Source organism: Chaetodon trifascialis, chromosome 9 (genome assembly GCF_039877785.1).
Source record: "Chaetodon trifascialis isolate fChaTrf1 chromosome 9, fChaTrf1.hap1, whole genome shotgun sequence".
Taxonomy (NCBI): Eukaryota; Metazoa; Chordata; class Actinopteri; order Chaetodontiformes; family Chaetodontidae; genus Chaetodon; species Chaetodon trifascialis.
The window spans coordinates 755,141-779,381 of NC_092064.1; the positions used below are offsets into that span (position 1 = coordinate 755,141).

The 24,241-nt window shown below is 43.4% G+C and overlaps 2 protein-coding genes across 11 annotated transcripts in view; one reads left to right on the forward strand and one right to left on the reverse strand.

Moving 5' to 3' along the window:
• The window catches only part of fat3a (FAT atypical cadherin 3a), a 319,263-nt gene extending 310,833 nt beyond the window's left edge, over positions 1-8,430 (forward strand). For 9 of the 10 annotated variants that reach the window (XM_070970149.1, XM_070970154.1, XM_070970157.1 and 6 more), the window contains one exon: positions 436-8,430. In XM_070970149.1, coding sequence (XP_070826250.1) covers positions 436-1,052 — 617 coding nt within the window. In that variant the 3' untranslated portion in view covers positions 1,053-8,430. The remainder of the gene's footprint in view (positions 1-435) is intronic. The other variant, XR_011602462.1, reaches the window with a different exon arrangement.
• Positions 8,431-22,316: 13,886 nt separating this feature from the next.
• The window catches only part of mrps23 (mitochondrial ribosomal protein S23), a 45,545-nt gene continuing 43,620 nt past the window's right edge, over positions 22,317-24,241 (reverse strand). Inside the window, exon 9 of the transcript XR_011602463.1 lies at positions 22,317-24,230. The gene's annotated coding sequence lies outside the window, so the exon portion shown is untranslated. The remainder of the gene's footprint in view (positions 24,231-24,241) is intronic.

The window sequence follows — 24,241 nt, forward strand, 5'->3', positions numbered from 1 at the left end:
TAAGCAGAATTGTAATAGGGTGCATCAGAGCCAACAACCCACTGAAAATGCATAGATGTTTCATATCACTTTGCAACATTGACCAATAGGAAAATGTACCAGATATTTGATGTATCCCTCTAACATCCAGAATCAAATGTTTGTGTATTTTTTCAGCCTGTCAACATGGCTTTAATGCTGCAATTCTCCATTAATCTCAGCATGCTGTGACTCCTGTGACCCTGGCCCTAAAAGGCTCCTGTTCTGCATGTCAAAGACCTAACATGTTTTCTGTACAGGTTGTGCTTTAGACTGTACCTGACCCTGAAGATCTCTGTGTGTGGTTGATGTTGAGTCCTCATATTGTGGTGATTAGTTTGTTGGCTTAGCCACATGGTGGGGTGTTGATTTTCACAGTCCAAATTGTTACTAATAATCTCCCCTTTCACTGTCCAGCATATCACTGGGACACGTCAGACTGGATGCCGAGCACCAGGCTGTCAGACATTGAAGAGGTGCCAGGTTATGAAGCAGGTCCTGTCAGCGATGTAGCAGGCTCAGTCCCCCACCTTGGAGGAAGCACCCGTGCACTGGAGTCAGACTATTACCTGGGAGGCTATGACATCGACAGCGACTATGCCCCTCCCCACGAAGAAGAGTTCTTGAGTCAAGACCAACTGCCACCTCCACTGCCCACCAATGAGGACTTTCCTGAGCCCTACACGCCAATTCCCTCCAACTTGCCAGTCTCTAAGGAGAGCACCCTCAGCTCTGACAGCACTGGGGATCAGCATGCCAGGCCACATTTCCACCCAAGCCAATACCTGCCCCCACACCAGCTGCCCCTCGGGGACTTCAGTACTGCAATGAGTGGGGTAACCCCAGGAAATTGGGACACTGATGACTCTCTGTCGCTAAATATGCGACTGTCTGTTGGTGCATCTTCAGTCTCTGACATGTCAGCCCCTTGTGGGCTCGATGACTCTGAACATAGCAGTGACTTTGACAGCATGGATGAGCTTCGTCGAGGGGTGACCATCATCACTGACTCACAGCAACAGACTGAAGTGTGATTGATTGATTAGTATAGGGATGCCATGGGATGAAAACAGGCAGGAGGAGGATTACAGTAATGCAGGTGGCAGGAGATGCACAAGAGGATGTTATCACAAGGGAAGAAATACTGTCAGCAATAGGTACTGTGACAACCATAGACTATAACAGTGTCGTCAAAAACACAAATTTAAAACCACATTTGTTCTAAGTACTGTCCTTCCATGCGACTATGTCCAGAAATGAGAGAGTTAAGTTTTACCGTGAACAATAAACTGTGCTGTAAGTCCTGTCCCTGCTATGCTGAAAAATTAGAAGTGACCTTCCTGTTCCAAAAGGGAGTCATTTGTAATGTGAAAAGATTGGGTTAGAGAATGTGAATGAGAGAGACTAATTCAAAAGAAATTGAAATTTACAGGTGTGGTAAAGAAAATTAGACAAAAGAGAAGAGCCAATCATGTCAGTGAAAAAGTTGTTTGGTTCCCTGCTCCCTCAAAAAAAAGCCCATCAGACTACTTCTGTCGAAAAAAATAAATTCCCATTTTCCTTTTTCCTCCTTGATTTGTAAACTCTGTAGTTTGTAAAGACTTTGTAAAATAGTACGACCTTAATGATGGATAAATATGAAACAGTGTTGTGGCCAGTTTTATTTGTTTTAATGTGGAATGTGTTCGTCCCACAAACAGACACGACACACAAACAGACGAATGTGTGTCTGTGTACATAGATATACACTATCAGGAGAGCTAATGAATAAGCCAGTTACTGTTAAGCATGAATGTAGCAGCTGATAACAATGACTGCTAAAGCGAGTGTGACTTAAGTGCTTAGCCTGAATTAATTCTATGCTCCATTTTGCTGGACTTTACATTGGAATGGAGCATTTTTTTAGTGTTATATTTTTACATAAGTAAAGGATATGAAAATTTGACCCACAAATGGATAATAATTTGTTATCTTGTAAAAAGGAATTATTAAGACATGTTTATGAGGAATACTTTACCTTCAGGTAAAAAGATAGTAGAGTTCAGACGGATCTCCTAAAAATGTATATTGGCAACCACATCCACTCTTAGCATCAGTCATTTTGTTTTGTGGAATTGTATTAGTGATTTGGTGTTGGCTTTCCATGATGTTGTTGATGACTTTTTATGCCATGTTCAGAAATACTACAGGCCTTGCTAGAAGTATGCCATTGCAATTGGTCAATCAAAGTCGAAAGTCATTTTAAAGGACACAATGCTGTGATGCCCTGGTGGTAGACCTCGTAGGGTGTGAGCCCCAAATATCAAGGCTGCATCCTTAAGGTAGTGGGTTCAATTCAAAGATGTGGCTTCCCTGCTGCATGTCGTCCTCTCCCTCCACCCTGTCACTCTTCCCTCTGTAAATAAAGGTGAAAGCCAAAAAACAAAATTAAAAAATCTGCAAAATCATTGGCAAAAAGAACTGACAAGCACCAACTGCATTTGATGATGTCCACAATTGGTTTTCCCTCAGACCATTGTTCTCAAAACACATTTTTAGTATTGGATTCCGTTTTTTTCTGTTACTCTGTTACTGTTATAAGTCAAACCCTTATCCAGGTCACTAATGGCTTAATTTCCATCTGGCCACCAGGACAGGTAGCACATCCAACTGCTTCCTATTGTCATTGTACTATAAGGTACTATAATCAGCCTGATCTACTCAGGCATGCAGCTCCTTTTTTTCTTTATAAAAGGTGTATGCTTGTGTTTAAATCTCTGTACAGTGTACATAGCTAGGTTGTTAAAATACAGATTTTGTAGATATGGAATTGCAATCCTGAACAGCCTTTGTTTTCCTCTTTTCTTTCTTTCTTTTTTTTTTTTTTGACTGTTTGACATTAACAGTGATTGGGATATCAATTATTTTTACATAATTCCTCCCCTGCCACTGACTGACTGACTGAATGCTATTTCAATATTCTAGATGAATTTTGCACAGTATCAAATTCAGACATTACAAATGTACATTTTTTTGCTGTTTTTTTTTTGTTAAAAGATGTGTATGGTTACAGGCAATGTTTTTGTACATTTATTTCATCTGAAACATTTGATGAATTCCCATTGTTCAAGAACATTGGGCAAAGTCATCAATATGTCCCTATCTACAGACATTGAGTGTACAACGTTATTAGTTAGGTATTAGTTATTAGTTATGAGTTAGCTTTTTTTTTTTTTTTTTTTTAGCTTTTTTTATTTCAGTGCAGAAAATAAAAAGGTTCTTGTGCATTATGAGACCTGTCCTCAGTTCTGAGATGAATCCACCCTGACAGATCATCACAGCGTGTCATGTCAGCATGTCAATACCGTTTGACACTGCACAATACTTTGCATTGTGCAGTGTCACATGTCTGACATGCTCCTGTACTTAGTAAAACTCACACCTTATCCTTCATCCACTCCTGTCAGGCTTTCCTGACAGGTTTGATATTTTACATAAATTTTGTTCATTGTGGGAATGAACTGTTGGATGAAAACACGATTCAAAACGTAAACGCTCTGACAGTTGAGTTGCTCAGGCTCACAAATGGCAGGTACATCTGAAATATGACCATAAGGTTTTCATTAATTAATTTGAAGTGAAATGAACTTAACATTTTTCATATAACTCACAGTGATCAGTGACGATAATGTTTTACGGTCAATTTATCAATCCACCACTTTGGTCCAGATTGTAAGATAAGATAAGACACTGAATGTTTGTTGCTAGTTTAATGCACAGGAAAATAAAAGTTACTCACCCTTGCAAAAACTAAATCCAAGTCATCCTGGGACACCCTGGTAACAAGGTCGTGGATCCAACCACTCACAAAAAAGTTGTACTTTTGTATGCTTTCATTTGGTTTCTAGAGTAGAACAACAAAGAGATTAATATACAATAAATCTGTTAATGAAAATGATACAGTTTTTCAGAGACATTCCCATGGCTGTTTTCTATGTGCACAGATTCCAGGGAGTTCTTCAAACATGTACAGAGTCAGGTTGAGTGACAACCGCTACTAAGTTGAAGTGCTCTTGAGCTTCAGAAATGCTGAGTCTGCTTAAAGGGTCCAATGAAATGGGGACAAAGTTGAGGTGAGAGCAGTGAGGGATGCTGTCAGACAGCTGTAGTTGTGAATAAAGTATCTGTAAAAAATGGTCAAATCCAAATAAACCTTGTAGTTGCTTCAGGTCAGTGGATGCTGGGTGCTTGGTTACTGCTGAGACCTTGACAGGGTCTACTTGCTCAAAAAGGACACAGATCAAGCATGAAATTCACATTTCTCTGCTTCTACAAACAGCTTGTTCTCAGTTCTTCAGTTGTTTAGTTCTCTCTTTTAGGCAAGAGGGTACCTTTCTTTGTTCTTCTCTTTTCTCTTTTACTAAAGATTACTTCCCCCCCCCCACCCCCCCACCCCCTTCTGGAATAAGTTGTTATTGCAGTAAAATGATGCCAATTAGACATTAAATTCAGATTGAATGCCAGAAGAGAAAACTGCGAAAGACAAGATAGAGGTAAGATTTTACTGTGCTAGTGTAAATATATATACACTGGTCAAAAAAAAAGAAAAGGAAAAAAGTGAACAATTAAAATAGATCATGATAAATGAATTAGTCTAGTTGAAATATACATTGTACAATTTGTGGAGAACAAAATGATCTAACAACAGTCAATGGAAACCAAAATAATCAACCCATCACCAAACTGGTCGTGTTGGATGATTTTGCAGGCAGTATAACGTTCACCACAGCGTCTCCAGACTCTTTGACGCCTGTCACGTGTGCTCAGTGTGAACCTGCTCTCTGTGAAGAGAATGGGGTGCCAGTGGCAGATCTGCCAATTCTGCTGTTTTCTGGCGAATGCCAGCACGGTGCTGGGCTGTGAGCACAGGTCCCACTAGAGGACGTAGGGCCCTCATACCACCTTCACGGAGTCTGTTTCTGACAGTTTGGTCAGAAACATGTACATCAGTAGTCTGCTGGAGGTTATGTTGTAGGGCAGTGCTCCTCCTGTTCCTCTTCACACAAAGGAGCAGATACCAGTCCTGCTGCTGGTTTGATGCCCTTCTACGGCCCTGGATAGCTCTCCTTGTCTAGCGGCTGGTCTCCTGGTATCTCTTCCATGCTCTTGAAGCTGCCACTGAACAAACTGCCTTCTGCTAGAGCCAAAGCTGCCATTTTTCTGCACCCCAGTTCCTATGTTTTCGTGCACAGTTGAGTCGCTTGGCCTTGTTTCCATGTCAGAGGTATGGCTTTCTCATGGAAGAGTTGCAGCCAAAAAGTCACTTCTGGACTGACTTCTCCAGACAGTTGATGGGTGTACCTTGGTCCCACTGGTTTTTGCCAGTTTTGAGCTGATGGCACTGCTTGACATCTTCCAATTTCAAAGGGAAATAATCTTGATGTGTTTTTCATCTGCTGCACTAAGTTTCTTTGGCCGACCATTGCATCTACGATCCTCAGCAATGCCTGTTCCTTTGTGCTTCTTCAAAAGACCTCAAAGAGTACATCTTGAAACCCTAGTCTGCTTTGAAATGTGTCTGGGAGAGATGATGCAGTATAACTACCTTGTGTCTTTTGCTGTGTCAATCTTGCCATGGTGTATGACCTGTGACATGAAACTATCCACAACCTCACCTTGGTAGCAGAGTTTGGCTGTTTCTCACCCAGCAAGTGTACCGATAAGAACTGATGCTGGTTTGAAGGCAAAAGGTAATAACACCAAATATTGATTTGATTTAGATTTTTCTTTTGTTCACTCACTTTGCATTTTTTCCATTTTTGAATATTATTCTGTCTACACAGGATGTGTTCATGATTTGAGAGCTGGCAATAAGTCAGATTCCTATTGATGTGTGTGAAACCTGATTTTAAAAGTCCTGAAGTCTAATTCCAGAATTCATGTGTAACCCAGCTTTTTGGTGTTTAGCTAGGTTAAATGTTGACTAGTAAGTTTAAATATCATGACCTTAAGTTGCCACACCAATGGTTAAACGGAAGATTCAACATCAGTTGACTAATGGTGAGCATTTAAATGATATTTTCTATATTAGTGCAAGATCAAAGGTTTCAAAGTGAAAATTTGGACTGAAACTATGTGAAAGAAAAATAAAAATCTTTGCTCCTATTCACAAATTCAAGAATGAAAATTATTTTTCAAGGTATTTTTCAAATTTTCATTTAAAAAGAAGTGAGCTTGAAAGGTCTCTTAATTTGGTGAACAGTAGATCCCTCCACTGACCATAGTCCCCCAGACCGCCTCCGCCCCACCATCCTGACCTGGTGCCCCCAGCTTTCACAACATCTCCCATCCATGTTACCAACCTCTTGGCAAGAACAGGTGATGCTCCCACCAATCTTTGGATTGTGTCAACATCCAGGTCAAATTTTACTTTTTCAAATTTTAACTCTTAAAAGTCCTGCATAGTGCTCATATCACCACCAACCCAAGTTTTACAGAATGCAATATTTTTTAAACTACTGACTTAAACTTTTTCCAACTCAGAAAAGAGTGTTTGTGAACGTTTTTCCATGTTGTACAGCAATGTCATATATACCATATATCATCACAGTAAAGCTGCATCATGCAGCAATGAGGTGTAACTCCCTCTTTTGGAGAGGATAGTGGTCTGCCACTATGCCCTTTCCTGTACTTGTGTGCCAACAGCAGCCTGACAGCACCCTGAAACCTTTGCAGGGGCATGGGTGTCTGCCTGGTCTTCTTCTTTTTTTTTTTTCCTGGTAACTTCTGTAGAGGTTCCAAACATACTGCCACTGTGACAGTGTGCCACCAAATGTACATATACCATCTAAATCAATAATTTAAGTTTGCAACTTGTTACAGCAGCTCCGGCTGTTTTTCTGCTTCTGAGTGTGTTTGTGTTTGTCTTGTGTTTTTTTTAATCGCTAGGCTCGGTCGATACGAGTACTTATGGATGTACAACTGCTGAGACTAGTTTTTTGTAGTTTAACTTTGCTAATGTTACAATGTGATCTGCACACAAGTACAATTGCCTCTTTCAAAAACTTGAGACATTTCTGTTGCTCACTCACTGATCGTGGGAACACTGAGTGCAGCGACCTTCCACCCAGCAACCAAACTGCAACAATGTAGCAGAAGATTCTAGGGCCCATGTTTAGAAAGCGGAGCAGGAATTTCTCCTGACGTAGAATAATTTCGCTTGTTTGGAGAGAATCTGAAATACTTGTCATAATCATGTTGTCAAATATGTGTTTGAGTAAAAAGTAGATTACTTTATGAATATCTGAAATATGAATATGTAAAATTATTGGCAAGAACAAAGGAATACTAAGAGTACTTGTGACACAAAGAAAACTTTTACTCATACTAAGTTACTTGTAATGTGTTACTACCCATCACTTAAGCAATACATCACAACAGGCACTCAGGCCAAAGCACGCCCCTTAGCTATGGTATAATGAGCGTATATCACAGACTTGAGTGATGTATTGCTTTTATAAAGCGGTTATCAATAATGACAATATGAAAGAGGGATACACAATAATTTTCATATAGTTTTTAATTAAACAAAAATACATATTATCTAATACAATAGCCCCGCTGTGAAAAAAATAGTCCCACCTCTCCGTAAGTTAGCTCTGCATGTCATCTATTCCTCGCCTTTTTTTTTTTCGGGAGAAAGTCACTGCTCAATCAACTCTACCATTGTTAACCCTATCTGGAGGTGAAAGTTAACCTTAAACATGTGAATTCAAGTTATTCAGTCTATTTGTTAACACTGTCAAAACACCGCAGCATCCGTGTTGAAAAGAAGATCAGCTGATCATGTGGCCTGTCCACAAAGAAGATGACCACAATATAGGTCAGAGTACAAATGTATATGGGAGCTTTTTTGACTGCAACATGTGTGAGGGTTTGTGTGTTTGATGGTCTGCCCATGTGGTTGTCTGTGTGCTGCTGTTACCATGTGTCTGGACTGTAAGCCTGTGCCCTTACATAGCACTTCTCCAACAACAGATTTTCTAAGACAGATTGTGCTTTGATTTCTTTTCAGAAAAGTTTTGTCAGAGTGTGATTTGAGGATGATTTCAATTGCTGCATTGTCACATCTTGTTTAATTTTTCTTAATTTGAAATATATTTTCTCCTTGTGTAGCCTATGTAGTTAGTTTTACTTCCCGTGTTTCCCCCGCCTTAGTTGATCTCCTCATGTGTTTCACCTGTCTTGTTTCACTCACCTGTGTGTCTATATAGGTTTAGTTTTCACTTTAGTCTTTGTCCGAGTCTCTGTGTTAGGCTGTTAGTTTGCTGTGTTTCTCTGTGTTATTTAGCCATGTTAGATTGCTATGTGTGTTTTTTGCCTGTTAATCCGGCCTGTATTTTTCTGTTGAGAATAAAGCCAATACAGTTTTTTGCAATCATTTACGTAATTTTCCCTACTGTGTCGCAACACCGAATTTTAGGGCTCCCCCACCTGTCAAATCCAACTTTAACCACTGCCCGTAACGTAAATATGCAAGGCCCCCCCGCAGTTAACTATGAGTGAGTGGTCCGAAAGAATCCACCCAAAACCTCAATGAATGACAGTTTTTTTTAATAGTTATAGCTTTGAGTGATCACTGACTTTATTAAGCCGACTATATGTGACATCACGGATGGCACCTGGAGACACAGCAGCGGCATCTGAATATCATGACTTTAAAAGCACCAAATACATTGTGTATTTGTTTTTTTGTATTGTTTTTGTATTGGTGTATTTGGTGTACAAATACACCAATGCACACCATCGGAGACAGGCACTCTTCAATTCATTCATCCATCGTTAGTTGACCGTGAACAATGTTGATAACGCCTTACAAAAATACACATCAAAACCGATGTTAAAACCCAGCTCACTAGGGGAAAGGAAGTAACAAAAAAACAACCGATGGAAATGGTTGAAATGTAATTATTTATTTAAATCAAAGTGTTCGAAATGCGGTTGGGGCAGCCAGCTCTGCCCCAACCGCAGTCATTTAGTCGGCTTCCAGCTAACGCCAGATACTCTGCTGTGCATGGTGGCCTAAAGAGTGAACTCGGATTTGGTCCACAGCAGCCTCCTGGTGGGGCATGGATACCGCCACTGCCACCACCATCGCTGCCAGTCCGGTCCTTCCACCTTCCTGAGTCCAGCTACTATGGACCACGCCCAACCATCCGCAACTTCTCTCATTGTGACCCAACAGAGTTCACCCGCCTTAAACTCTCATTAGAGCACCTTTTGCCCCCAGGCGCATCAGAGCCGTTCAAGTATCAGGTACTGGTCGATCACCTGCATCTAGAAGAGGCTCGGTTGATAGCAGATGCTTATCTCAACTCTCCAACCCCCTTCTCTGACACAATGACTGCCCTGGACGATAAGTTTGGCCAACCTCATCAGATTGCCTTAAGACGGATCGCCACTGTGTTGGATTCCTCAGACATCAGGCAAGGAGATGTGGCTGTGTTTGAGAGGTTTGCTCTCCAAGTACAATCCCTGGTGGGGATGTTGAGGACATTAGGCTCTGAAGGTGAGGCAGAATTACAGTGTGGCTCACATGTTGCTAGGCTGCTGAGCAAATTACCACCTAAGCAAAGAGCTGAGTTTCGTCGGTGCATGTTTCATCGAGGTTCACAAATTCACACCTTAACAGACCTGTCGGAGTGGTTGAGGTATGAGTCCTGGTGTCAGGACTCCGAAGGACAGTTAGCTGTGAGAGGGGTCAAGGACAGGCCGCTATCCCGACCTGATGGTCGTCCAAGCCATCACCCCACTACTGTGCTACATGGTGTGAACGACCCAAGTAAGAAGCCAGAGACTCATACCGGGGCCACTCCCTCTAAGGGGAACAAGAGCAAGCCATACTGCCCATATTGCAACCATGAGGAGCATTATCTCAGTCAGTGTGCAGCGGTGACGAGGCTGACTAAGGATCAGCTGACCGAGTGGATAAGGGCAAATAGAAGATGTTGGCGTTGTGCACAATCACATCAGGCTGCACAGTGTAACCTGAAGAAGTCATGCAGCCTGTGCCAAGGGAGACATCTTTAGGTGATGCATGAGGTCAACGTGAGGTCACCGGAGGCACTGTCTGCATCAGTGAGCCACGCCGCAAGGACCACGACAGTGGTGCTGTATTTAGACCGACCAACAGAAGATAGTAGAGTCCTGCTGAAAGTTGTGAAAGTCTGCCTTCATTATGGTGGCTGAACCCTCCGCACCTACGCCGTACTGGACGACGGTTCTGAGAGAACCATGCTGCTACCCCATGCAGCAGAGAAGTTAGGGGTGCAAGGGCCTGCAGAGGACCTACCGCTACGCACCATCTGACAGGAGGTCCAAACTCTTCGTGGTGCATCAATGTCATTCTCCATTTCGTCCTCAGCGAAACCAAAGACCAAGTTCAAGATAACGGGTGCATTCACGAAAGCTCACATTGGGTTGGCTCGTCACACCTACCCTATGAAGCAACTCAAGGAGAATTAAGAGCACCTCAGTGGCCTCCTGATACCAAACCTCACTGATGTAAAACCTCTGCTGCTCATTGGTAATGACCATCCCTATATTATTACCCCCATCGAACCTGTCAGGCTGGGACGTCCAGGAGGACCTGCAGCCATCCACACGAGGTTGGGCTGGACACTGCATGGTCCAGCTAGAGCAGTCTGCCACCTTGCTCAACCGCAGTAGTGCCTCTTCACGATGGTGGCTCCCCAAGTCAGGGAGCTGATGAAGTACGTGGAGAGGTTATGGCAGGTCGATACTGTCCCATTCAGGAGTGAGAAGCTCGTCACTCGTTCAAAGCAAGATCAGGCCATTAAGATCCTCAAGACCAGGACCACCAGGGTAGAAGTTGATGGCATATATGCTACGCCGCTGCTGTGCCGGAGAGACATGCCGCTCCTCTGTGCATCCAAAGAGGCTGTCATGCCCACCTTGAGGGGTGTGGAGCGGCGCCTGGCCAAGGACCCTGCACAGGCCGCAGCCTACAGAGTGGAGATGGAGAAGTTGGTTAGCGCAGGCTCAGTCATCAAGTGCGGCCCTGAAGTAGCGGTTGAAGAATGTCTTGAAGCATGGTACATCCCACACCATATGGTAAGCCATAATGGCAAGAATGGGCTGGTCTTCAACTGTTCCTACCAGTACCGTGGACAGAGTCTCAAAGATTACCTGTTGCCAGGGCCGACTTTAGAAGCATCACTTCTAGGCGTCCTGTTGCGCTTCCGAGAACATGCTGTGGCTGTCAGTGGAGATATCAAGGGCATGTTCCATCAGGTTCGCCTCCTCCCAAAAGATCGATCCCTCCTCCGCTTTGTCTGGCCTGATAGCACCAGAGAGGCACCTCCTGCAGTGTATAAGTGGCAGGTACTACCGTTCGGAACAATGTGCAGTCTGTGCTGTGCCACATTCGCCTTACAGCGCCATGTCATCGACAACAGCCAGCCAGACAAGGAGGTGAGGTTCTCAGTGGAGAGGTGCTTCTATGTAGATAATTGTCTCCAGAGCGTTCCCACCATCGCTGAGGCAAGGCACCTGGTGGACAAGCTATGAGCACTCTTGGCCACTGCTGGATTTGATCTGCGGCAGTGGGCCAGCAACGAACCAGAGGTAATCAGTCACTTACCCGAAGAGAGTCGTTCACCTAGTGTGGAGTTATGGCTAGCACAGGAGAAGACAGATGCTCCAGAGTCAACACTAGGGCTGAGCTGGCTGTTCCACACTGACGTCCTCGGCTACAAGTATTGCCAGGTGGATTATGGTGTTCCCACGATGCGCAACATATATAAGGTTCTTGCAACCCACTTGGGTTCATCCTGCCCTACACCGCTCGGGCCAAGGTGCTGGTTCAGTATCTTTGGGACAAACACTGCGGCTGGGACGACCCTCTGCTGCCCCAGGAGCTGCTGCAGAGGTGGAAGGCATTGGAAGAGGAACTGGATGTTCTACCACAGGTCAGCCTGACCTGACCATACTTACCCAAGGATGTGGATCTTCTTGGACTGCATACAGACATTCACATATTCTGCAATGCATCTGAAGAAGCGTATGGCTCGGTGGCATACCTGAGATCCACTGATGGACAGGGTAAAGTGCATCTCTCCTTCCTGATGGGTCGCTCCAGAGTTGCTCCTAAGCGGTCCCACTCTATGCCCAGGCTTAAACTCTGTGTTGCACTCACCGGGGCACAGCTTGCACAGGTTCTGAGAAGAGAGCTCACACTCAACATCGACCAGATCACCTTGTGGTTCGACTCAACGACCATGCTGACCTGGCTGAAATCTGAATCCTGCCGATTCAAGGTCTTTGTTGGCACCCGTGTGAGTGAGATTCAGGAGCTGACCGATGGTCATGTGTGGAGATATGTTGATTCAGCGACAAATCCTGCTGATGATGTGACCAGTGGCAAGGGACTGAGGGAGCTGGCCAAGCCCAACAGATGGAGTCAGGGGCCCCCTTTTTTCCTGCAAAATCCAGAGTTATGGCCTGAGGATCCGTCAGCTGACCAAGCCCAGGTCACAGCAGAGCTACGTAAGTCTGTCTTTTGTGGTGTCAATGTGGTCACATCGGTGTCGCCTGCTCCAGACCCTGACCAGTACAACTCTTGGAAGGAGCTGCTAGAGGTGAAAGCGCAGGAGTTGCATGGGGCAGCGGAGGCCAAAGGCCACCCTACAGCCGAGGATTATCGCCAGGCTGAACGAGTGATCCTTCAGAGAGCTCAGCTGGATAGTTTCCCACAAGAATACAGCTTACTGAAGGCAGGGAAGCTAGTCCCAAGAAGTAGCCGACTTCTCAATCTGTCCCCGGAGATGGATGAGAATGGAGAGCTCATCCGAGTGGGAGGACGTCGCCGTAGATCAGAAGACCTGGAGCCAACTACCCTTCATCCAGTCATTCTAGACCCAAGGCATCCGACCACGAGACTTTTAATTCAGGGTTTTGACATTCAGCTCCATCATCCAGGTCCAGAACGTGTGTTTGCAGAGCTTCAGCGGCCCTTTTGGATTCTGCGAGGGCGAGAAACAGTTCGGCGCCACCAGTACTGCTGTGCTGATTGTCGCCGCTGGAGAGCTAGGCCAGCTGTACCAAAGATGGCTGACCTTCCAGCCGCTCGCTTGCGCCTGTTCAAGCCTGCATTTTATTCGACGGGGATGGACTGTTTTGGGCCCTTTGACGTCAAGGTGGGCTGGCGTAGGGAGAAGAGGTGGGGGATCATCTTCAAGTGCCTTATCACCAGGGCTGTACACCTGGATCTCCTGACCACCATTGATACAGACGCCTTCTTGATGGCCCTTCGTCAGTTCATCGCCCGCAGAGGAACCCCGGCAGAGCTGTTCTCATATCAGGGGACGAATTTCAAGGGCGGGGAGAGAGAACTCCGGGAGGCTTTCGCTGAGCTCTCTCCTGCTTTACAGGAGCACCTTGCACCACAGAAGATCGCCTTCCACTTTAACCCCCCAGCAGCCCCTCACTTCGGCGGGGCGTGGGAGAGGGAGATGCGTTCTGTCAAGAGTGCCCTCCATGTTATTGTGGGTGCTCAACCTGTCACCGAAGAAGTCCTATGTACTGTACTCACAGCAAGCCCCTGGGATATGTATCTTCTGATGCCAGCGACCCAGATCCAGTGACTCCTAATGTTCTTCTGATGGGGCGGCCTGACGGATCGTTGCCTCAAGTGGTCTACCCAGAGAACGAGCTCATCAGTCGTTGCCGTTGGAAGCACTCACAAGTGTTGGCTGACCACTTCTGGGCCCATTTCATCCAGCTCTACGTGCCAAGTCTTCAAGCTCACCAGAAGTGGCAGGCTTCACCTGCCGACATTGAGCAAGACTGTGTGGTGATGATCGCCGATCCACAATTCCCCAGAGCGCTGTGGCCCATAGGGACGGTGATCAAGACTCATCTGAGCCCTGACGGTCATGTTCGGTCAGTGGATGTGAAAGTGAAGGAGCCTGTGTACACAGGCCAGATGCCAAGAAGGTGGTCCTTCCCGCGCTTCCCACGGGGGAAGATGAAGACTGTTCTGTGCCTACTACCTCATCTCAGCCGTAGCCCTTTGTTGCCTTTGAGGAGCAAATGTACTATATACATTTGGGGGCGGCTGTAGAAAAGGCCCCAAAGTTGGTGTTTGTTCATGTTCACATTTTGTTTAATGATGGTATATTCATGTTCAGTTAGAGCCCCCTGCTGGCCGTATTGTATATAGCACCTCATTCAGTTGGTAGAAGCAGCGCGTCAGTCACAGAGGAAAAGAGAGCGAGTGTGATCGTTGGAGTGTGTGCCGTCGAGTCTGTGCGTGAATGAGATATGTAAATATCTGTATGTGCGTTGTGGGAGTGTTGGATGTGTGTTGCTGCATGGACATGTGTTAGACGTGTTTGTGTGTATTTGCGGCCGTAATGAAGTCCCTGTATGCTAATTAGCCATATGCTAGCGCTAGTCGCTAATGTTACAATGTGTTATGTTACGATGTTAGCTTAGTGTGCGTGCTGTGTGAGCATGCTGAGTGATACTGTATGCTGGTTATATTCATAGTGGTTGTTTGGTTGTTTATGTATACTATCCATGCTTATGGCTGTACTTTAATTCTTATTTGTTGTTCTTTGTCATAGAAACCCCAGAACTATAAGGAATAAACGGGTCAGCCCAATCAAGCTGCCTCTTTATTAATAACTCTGAGCATAGTGGCCAAAGTGGTGTCCTGGCCGACACACCGACGTGGATTCAGTGATAACCCCCTGAGCCATTGGCGAGTTCTCCACTACACTGAGTATTTGCACACTCTGCTGATCGCTGGGCTCACTTGTTAATGATACCAGGCCTTCAAAAATGAATGGTTTAAAGAATTCATCTGGCGTCTCGCGGTCAAAAGTGACAGTATCAACACCGGCTTCTGCCCTGATTACACCAATGCCTTTCGGCTGCAGTGCACCCTGGGAAGGTGCAGGCACAACATGACAAGACTGCTGCTCCTTGCGTTTAAGCGCTAAGCAGTTGGCGATGACATGTCCAGATTTGTGACAACAAAAGCATTCTCTTTCCTCCCTCCTTGGACTAAGGGGTTTGGGAATGCTGCTCTGTGCATCCCAGTATTGTACCAGTACTGCTCCCGTATTCTCATTTTAAATTCTCATTTTTTCTTTCCATCTCAGACACACTCAAATGTGGGTATCAATGAAGTATGGCTTGGTTTTTTTTTACTTAAATTGGAAATGTTCCCTGCATAAAACAAATGTTTATTCCATGCCTCTGACTCTGAGGCCATGTGATGTTGACACTGAAATCAAATGAAAATGACTATTTTGGGTGAAGCTCTTATGAAGTGCCATTAGGTCTGAGTATCAAACTTCCAGCTCAGAGACACTATCAGTGTGGCCCACAGAGAATGACCAGTCAGTAAATTTTAACTAGTGTAGTTACAATATGAGATCACCAGAGGGAGCATTAACACCTTCTTTCACTGCACCACATTTTCGACCCGTAAATCCCCACGAAGTTCGTTGATTTTAGTCGATTTACGGCAAGTTTACAGGGAACTTTGCCGGCTCCGAATATCATCGGAAACGAACCATCTGTCGGCGGGGGGCGTGGTTAATCGCGCCTTCGCGAAGGTGCGAATAGCTCTAATTAGCACATAAATGCTACCGACGTTGATCTACTCAGGCTGGCCTGCTGACTTCACAAACAACCATTGGATGATTCCACAGGCATTTTAAAAGGAAACCATCATGTGATTGGATAGCAACTCCAATCACATGAGTGAGCGATCATGTGATTGGATGACAACTCTGCTGCTATTGGTCATCTGTGCGCCACAAATAACAATAATAATAATAATAATAATAATAATAATAATAATAATAATAATAAATACACATTAAATTAAATATTATATAATAAACTAATATATTAAAAATAATTGTTATATTGTTATATTTATGTATATATAAAATATAAATGATATATATATTTTATTTGATTGATGATTCATTGATTTATTTGGCGATCCACCCTCTACACTACCACACAGTAGAACACAAAGAACACAGTTGACAGAAACATTTTGAAAAAAAGTCTTTAATGAAATCGTGACACACACATTAACAAGGATCAACCAAGTAAAATTAGTGACTACTGGGGAAAAAAAGCAAGGAAATGTGCAGAGGGGTTCACTGATAGGAGTCTCTGGGTTGGGCCATGCCGCTCGTCCATGGTGCATGAAAAAGAGTCTAAGACCTCTGGAAATACTTCTTTGCTGCCTCTGGGTCATACTGAGTTGGCGCCTGTCGCTTTGAAGGGGACTCGATGTGAAGCCTCTTGCGGTGTGTCGCCACATACTTTGGGTCGCTCTCCAGCCGCTCTTGCAGTGTCTGGCAGAGTTTGGAGAGCTAGGACACTCCTTCTTGCTTCCAGCAGCTGTAAATACAGGTATTAATATAATATTAGTACTGCTAAGAAACAATAACACATGGTAACATATATGAAAAAACAATGCAGCTAATAAATAAAATTCAGCCCATTTTTACATTGTTGTGAAAATAAGCAGCGTTCATGTAACTCTTACCCGCTTCCTTCTCTGTCTGCCGTGAGCTGAAATCTTCACAGTTGCTGCCTGAACTGAAAGAGCTGCCGTTCATGTAAAATCACATGAACGTGTCAAACTGTCTTAGAACGACAATTCCACTTCAGAAACACTCAAATGTGAATGCTTCTGAAGGACAACATAGTTTCATTTGACTTCTTTGTCAGTTACTGTGAAACATATGTGTTCATTTTGGACTCCTGTCGCTATATGTAGTGATTTTAACTGTAAAAGCAAATGAGCATCACCATTTAAGATTCATGTGTTTTTATGTGTTAAACTGTCTGAGAATGACAATCCATTTTAGAAACATTTAACTGTGAATGTTTATAAAGGACAACATGTTTTAATTTGACATCCTTCATAGTTACTGTTAAAGATACAAGTGTTGACGTTGTGCTTGTTTCGCTCACACAGTGTGATTTTGAAAGTAAAATCAGATGAATGTCACTATTGAAGATTCAACACTTGTTACGTGTCAAACTGTTACAGAATGACAATTCCACTTTAGAAACATTCAATTGTGCATGTTTTTGGAGGCCAACATGGTTTAATTTGAGTTGGTATACAGTTACCATGAAAAATGCAACAAGTGTTCATGTCTCATTTTGTGCTTTTCTTGCTCAGAAAGTGTCATTTAGACAGTCAAATGCAGCGAATGTAACTATTGAAGAATCAGCTCTGTTTATGTATCAAACTGTCTTAGAATGACAATTCCACTTTAGAAACATTCAGTTGTGCATGTTTTTGCACATGTTTTTATTTTGACTTCTCTTTGAGATACTGTGAAAAATGCATCAAGTGTTCATGTTGTGCGTTTCTCGTTCAGAAAGTGTCATTTTGACTGTAAAATGCAGCCAGTGTCACTATTGGGTAGCACTGTGGTACAAGTAGTGTCGCTTGACAGCTAGAAGGTCCCCGGTTCGAATCCCACTGTGGGTGCTGGTGGTGTGTCCTCCACCATGCCTTTGGTGCCTGCTGCTGGAAGAAAAAGGGGGCCTCCTCTGTGTGGAGTTTGCATGTGCTGGGATGTTCACCTGGGGTTTCCTCCTTAAGAACCCCCACTAAAAACGTGCAAGAAGATCACCACCTGACCAATGGTGATGAAGGAGTACTTGCAGGGCCGTGCAGAGAGGGACAATTCCCCCATGAGCAAGCACTTGGCGACAGTGGCGAGGAAAAACTTCCTTTTAACAGGCAGAAAGCGATTAGCGATTAGCAGCAGGGCACGTCTGGGCAAGTCAGGGCAGCAGAGTGAGGGCACGTTGTGGATCATGTGACCGACCAAGGTAGATCTAAATTATTCTTATTATTGTTTTGTTTTATTTCTTATTATTTTGGGCCACACAGACGGACTTTCACGCACCCACTAAAAAAAAAGGGCACTTTGGGCATCAAGGGGCAAAGGGCATCAAGCCCCCCCCCCCCCCCCCCCCCCGCACATGCCAGTTGATATATAATAGGGCTGCACAATTTAAACAAAATATTTCTTATTGCAATTATTTTGACTGATATTCCAAATGTAACACGATTTGTAAAATTAAACTAATTAAACTAACTAACTAAATATTTATTATTGAAGTATATATGTATGGTTCAGATGTGATATATGTCAAATATGATTTTAGATCAGACCATCTCTGTCCTGGAACAGGAGAGGAGGAGGAGAGGAAGAGGTAGAGAAAGACAGGAGGAGGAGAGAAGCAGGAGATGTGAGGTTAAGAAGCAGAGGAGGAGGTGTAGGAGGAGAGGGGAGGAGAGGATGAGGTTGGCCAGGACATCACTGCAGAATCACAGTGTTTACTCTAAGATGCTAAGAGAATTGCAGAGGTTCATATTGCGATTTCAGTTAAATTTCAATGAATTGTTCAGCCCTAGTGTTGAGCTGAATCACTGGAATGGAGCTTTCCATATATTTAACATCACTCTGCTCAAAGAACTACACTTCCCAAAGTGCACCACCAGCAGCAAACAAGCACCTGATCAGTCAGTGTCACTGATTTTGAGCACCTGAGAAGGAATGGAGATCCTCAGGCATTCAAACAAACAGACTTCAGAGAGAAGGAGCAACAAGTTCACTCATGGGTTCAATCCAAAGACGCCAATGGTTGGTGAAATATTTAATTTACTTTCATGTTGTTTGAAATGCTGCTGAATGTGTTCAAGTTCATGTTTCACTGCTGTGTAGATTGGTTGGTTAAGGAATACATTGCAGCTTTGACTTCATTGACTTTTCATGAATGAGTTTGCACTGATATTTCATTTGGAGTTTGGAGAATGAAAAGTATAAAATACAAAAGCATAATACAGGTTAAAAATCTTAAAATTCTGTTAAATGTTAAAATTTTACTAAAAATGTGGGAAATTCATGAAATTAAATGTTTGAGCCAATCTACAAGCTTGTAGATCAGCTAGTTTTCTTAAGATTTCTCTTTATTTCCATTTAAAAGGTTTAAGTGGTTAAATAATGTAATTCATGCAATCATGTTTCAATTCATGTTTAATGTAATTCATGTAATCATGAATGGTCAATTAAAATATTAGCATTTAATTGAAGATTCATGGCTGCACGGTGGCGCAGCAGGTAGTGCGCGTGCCTCACAGCAAGAAGGTTGCCGGTTCGATCCCCGGGTCAGGCGGCCTTTCTGTGTGAAGTTTGCATGTTCTTCCCGTGCATGCGTGGGCTCTCTCCAGGTACTCCGGCTTCCTCCCACAGACCAAAAACATGCTCATTAGCTTAATTGATGACTCTAAATTGTCCGTAGGTGTGAGTGTGAATGTTTGTTTGTCCTTACATGTGGCCCTGCAATCGGCTGGCGACCGGTTCAGGGTGTACCCCGCCTCTTGCCCATTGTAGCTGGGATAGGCTCCAGCCCCCCGCAACCCCGAAAGGGATAGGCGGTATAGATAATGGATGGATGGATGAAGATTCATTTAAAAAATGTTTAGTTAAAGATGTTAACTTTATTTTCTCTGTCTTTAAAGGTTTACTACCTAACCTAATTTACTGTACTGACAATCAACTGACGAAGCCAACCAATCACATAACAAAAGTTGGAAGAAAAATAAAGTTGATTGAGTTGGAAATTTGAGTTGTCCTTGTGTCCTTTGGAGTTGAACAAGAGGAGGACTTGTCACCTAGTATATAACAGTATACTGATGCTCAGGTACAAATTAACTGGCAGTTCATTTAAAGTTAAAGCTTATATTTTTTTAATGTTATATTTTTTATGTTTCTTCACAGGTTGACTCATCACTTATCAGAGAAATAGAAGATGCCTACCTTGCACGCTATATACCAGTTTATGGGGACAGGATTGCTCTGAGGCGATACTGTGTGGACAAAGAAAAACAAAAAGACAATACTGTCCCTTCTTGAAAAACTTCGAAAGAAGCTAAGGACAGCAAGTCAAGATGAGGAGTCTGAACAGGAACCCTGGCCTGCAAAGAGTGCAAAAAAACCAAGCCATGATCGTTCTAAAAATGCTGTTAAGAGTTCAAGAAAAATTGAGTTAAACAAGTGAGGAAGCGTTCTGGTGGTGGCACCAGGGTACTTGAGGTATCCAAGAATTCAACCAAAACAGACATTTTGTCACATGCCAAAGAGCTGTTTTTTCCAGGTGGTGATTCAAAAAAGGAAAATGGGAAGACTTCATACATGATATTTATGACTTAAAGGAATCACACCTTGATGAGAGCAGTACTGTTGGTGAGTTGTCCACAGTGTCAAAATTTGGGATTTTGTGGTTCTACCTAAGCACAACATGCTTCGTAGAGCCATCTGACACAGAAGTGGACAGGAAAAGGGACAAGTGTGGTGTCACTATAGCAGAGCAGCAGAGACAGACCAATTCTAATGAGCACCAAGAAAAGCCAGCCAGACTGAATGAACCACAAAGAGAACAATCTGGTAAAGTAGAAGACTCAAATGTTGTTGATCTCACCTCTGAGTCTAATAATTCAGAGGTGATCATTGGTAGCCTTGTAGGTGTATCCTCTGTAAGCCAGTTGGATGACACTGTTCCACTTTTCTTTTCCACTGAGGATATTATCAGTGTTGCCTTTACTACAAGCTCTCCTGTCTTAGCAGATGATATTGACCATTCTGTCCATTCAAGTGCACACTGTGACCAACTCTCAGAGGTCCAAATAAATGCCGCTGTTCCAGTCTTCACACCATCAAATGAAGTCTTCAGCATTGCCCTGTCCTCATCCACTCCTGTCTTTGGACATTGTGTTACGACTATGCTGTCCATTCAGGTGGTAATGCACATAATGACCCACCCTCAGAGATTCAGCTGGATGATACTGTCCCAGTTTTCACTCCAGTTGAGGAACTCATTAACAGTGCCCCCTCCACATCCACCCCTGTGTCAGGGGACCATGATCAACATACTGACAACTACTCAAGTTTTGATGCAGGCTTTGGCCAACATTATGTGAGTTTTAAACTTCACAGACTAAATCTCTTAGAAGAAATGATTTGTCAGTTCAAAGATGAGTTGATTTTGAAGTACCCTTTAAAGTTTGCTTTTATTAATGAAAGGGGTGCAGATGCAGATGGTGTGTCCAGAGATGCCTATGCTGCTTTTGGACAGAGTTTTTGGATTCTGCAGCAGAGGGGACAGAAATGAGGGGGACAGAAATGAGGGTGCCATCCCTGACACCAAAATGGCAGGAGGAAGAGTGGAAAGCTGTGGGAAGAATATTGGCCAAGGGATCTAGATCAGGGATACTTTCCATTGCGCCTTGCCCCAGCATTTACCACAGCACTGATATTTGGAGAGCATGCTGTGTCTACTGAGTTACTGTTTGAATCTTTGATGCTATACCTGAGTCAGCGTGAGAGAGAGGTCATAACCGCTGCCTTAGAGGGAGACCTTGATAGTGATGGCCAGGATGAGTTATTAGATCTGCTGGATCACCTGGGAGTGAAAGCTGTTCCATCACAAACCAACCTAAAAGCAGTCCTCCAAGTAGCACACAAACAAATAATACAGCAGCCAAAGTGTGCTCTTGATAACATGTCAGCAGTTGCAGCACAACTCCTGAAGACCACCATAACCACAACAGCAAAAATACAGATCATGTATACAGACAGAAAAACAATTTGCAGGAAAGTCCTGAAGCTAATTGAAGCAAGTCCAGAGACTCCAGCTGAGAAACAAGCCCTTGGATTTTTACAGCAGTATGTACGAGGACTGGATGAAACTGGTCTCAGAAGGTTGTTGAGATTTGTGACAGGCTCTGATATCATCTGTATCACAAAAATAAGTCATATTTACAGCTTTGGAGGGACTGCAACATCGACCAGTTGCACACACACCTGTGGATCAGTATTGGAGTTACCCTGTACATATAACTCCTACCCAGAGTTACGTGTGGAGATGGAGAATGTACTGATTAGTAACTATTACACTATGGATATTGTGTTGTGAGAAATGACATGTAATTTGTGTACACAACAGGCAGGGTCCATATTGACATTCTGAATGTAACTGACTGCACTCTTCAATTTTTTAAACCTCAGGCAGAAGAAGATTTGAAGAAATGTTTTGTCAGACATGAAGTCCCAAAATGCTGAGTCAAATTGCACTTTTTTGTACCAGTCTCTTCTAGAAGTTGTACAGTTCATTGCTATTTAACTGTGCATGAGAAGCCATGAGGTAACCTCAAGAGAATCTTTTTTTTTTCTTTTTTTGCAGTTTCCCATGCAGTTCAAATTGTTTGTTTTCAAATCTAATTTTGATGTGAAGCTGTTGCAGTAAGTAATGGTAAAGTTATGGTCATGTGTTCATGTGTTCACCGAGAAAGTTTTATACATTAGAACAGAGCAGTTATGTCATGTTAATTCATAGCTGTCTGCTTGTGCTCTCATAAGTGTATCTTGCCACAGCTCCTCAGACATTGATATTTTAATGTTCAGTTGACCCAGAGGTAATTTTTTTTTCAAAGTGATGGTCTCAAAGGCATGTGGCTGGCTCCTCACATCACATAACTTGAAAACTTGAAAGTACCAGCAGTGCATTCTGTGGTTTTAATTCTACTCAGAGTTATTATGAGTTCTATTCAAATTATAAGCAAGAGAAATGTTTATACAAATAATTAAAAGGGTTGTTCTGGGTGGGGCCAATATTATGTTGGTAGGCTGCCCCAGTAAATGTTTTGATAAATTAAATGTTAAATTACTATGATCATAGTAAAGGCAAGCCCTATTAGTGGTTGTTGTCAAATGAGTTACAATGTCCTGACTTTATACTTCTTTAATGTCAATTGAATTAAGTGCCATTAATTAAATGTATTCTTTACTTTTCAATTCAATTTTCAATTCAATTTTATATGTATAGCGCCAAATCACAACAAAAGTTGTCTCAGGAGACTTTCCATACAGAGCTGGCACAGGTTAAGCTCTTTTATCTATAGAGACCCAACAATTCCCTCATGAGCAAGCACTTGGCGACAGTGGCGAGGAAAAACTTCCTTTTAACAGGCAGAAACCTCAGGCAGAACCAGGCTCTGGGTGGGCAGCCATCTGCCTCAACCGGTTGGGTTAGAGAGGGAGAGCAAGAGAGAGAGGGTGCTTTTCATTATGTTGAATTGTGCCTCCTCATCTCCTCTCTCCTTCGTCGACCCGGAAGTCGTTTCCCCTCCGCCATGATGAAGGATCTTCCAATTGCTTAAATGCACCTGAAGGAGACGAGGAGCAAGGAGAGAGGAGGCTTCTGAAGGAGATCAGAGTGAGGTTACACCGGTGTAGCCTACGCGGAAGTCTTTTATTATTTAAGGGGCGTGTCGTATGTGGCACACGTTTGAATCATGGCGGGAGCAGGTCTTCACAAATGTAATCTTGATTCTTGTTTCAACTGTGTCCTTTTAACAATTGTATCTGTCACCAACAGGAGCCACATTCATGTGCAACTGTATAATTTAATGTCCTCCTTATGTGTTACCAGTAAAAGAGATTTATAAAATTCACCTGCTGAAAAAAATCCAAAAAAACCAACAAAGAAATGCAATACTTGGACCACCAGATTAGGAAGGCAGATTTAGAAATTGAAATACTGGAACACAAATTAGAGGTGGGTGCATGGTCACAGGTGAATTATGTTAATTATGTTAACTATTAGAACATTAACTAATCTAGCTCTTGTATTTGTAGGAAATAAAGAAGACCAAATAAAGTGTGTATTGTGTCTTTATTTGACTGCTGTGGTGATGGTGATGGTGATGATGGTGACTCAATCTCTGAAGTGACTATGGCATATGGTGTCTCTGACTGCTCTGCCGTCCTGCATAGCTGGCAGGTGGATGGAGTCGTCATCAGGGTCTTCAATTTGTAGGGCAGGGTGTTGCTCTCCTCTAATAGTGGCAATATTATGAAGAACAACACATGCAACAATAATATCACAGGCCCTCTCAGGGGTCACCCTGAGATGACGTAGGCACTGGAAACGGGCTTTCAGCAGGCCTATGGTCATCTCCACCCCGGCTCTTGTCCTGCAGTGAGCCCGGTTGAAGTTCTGTTGGGGGCCTGGTTCAGGGTCAGGGTAAGGAGTCAGCAGCCTGGGTTGGCATGGGTAACCTCTGTCACGCAGCAGAAGGCCATCAAACTCTCCTGTAATGTGT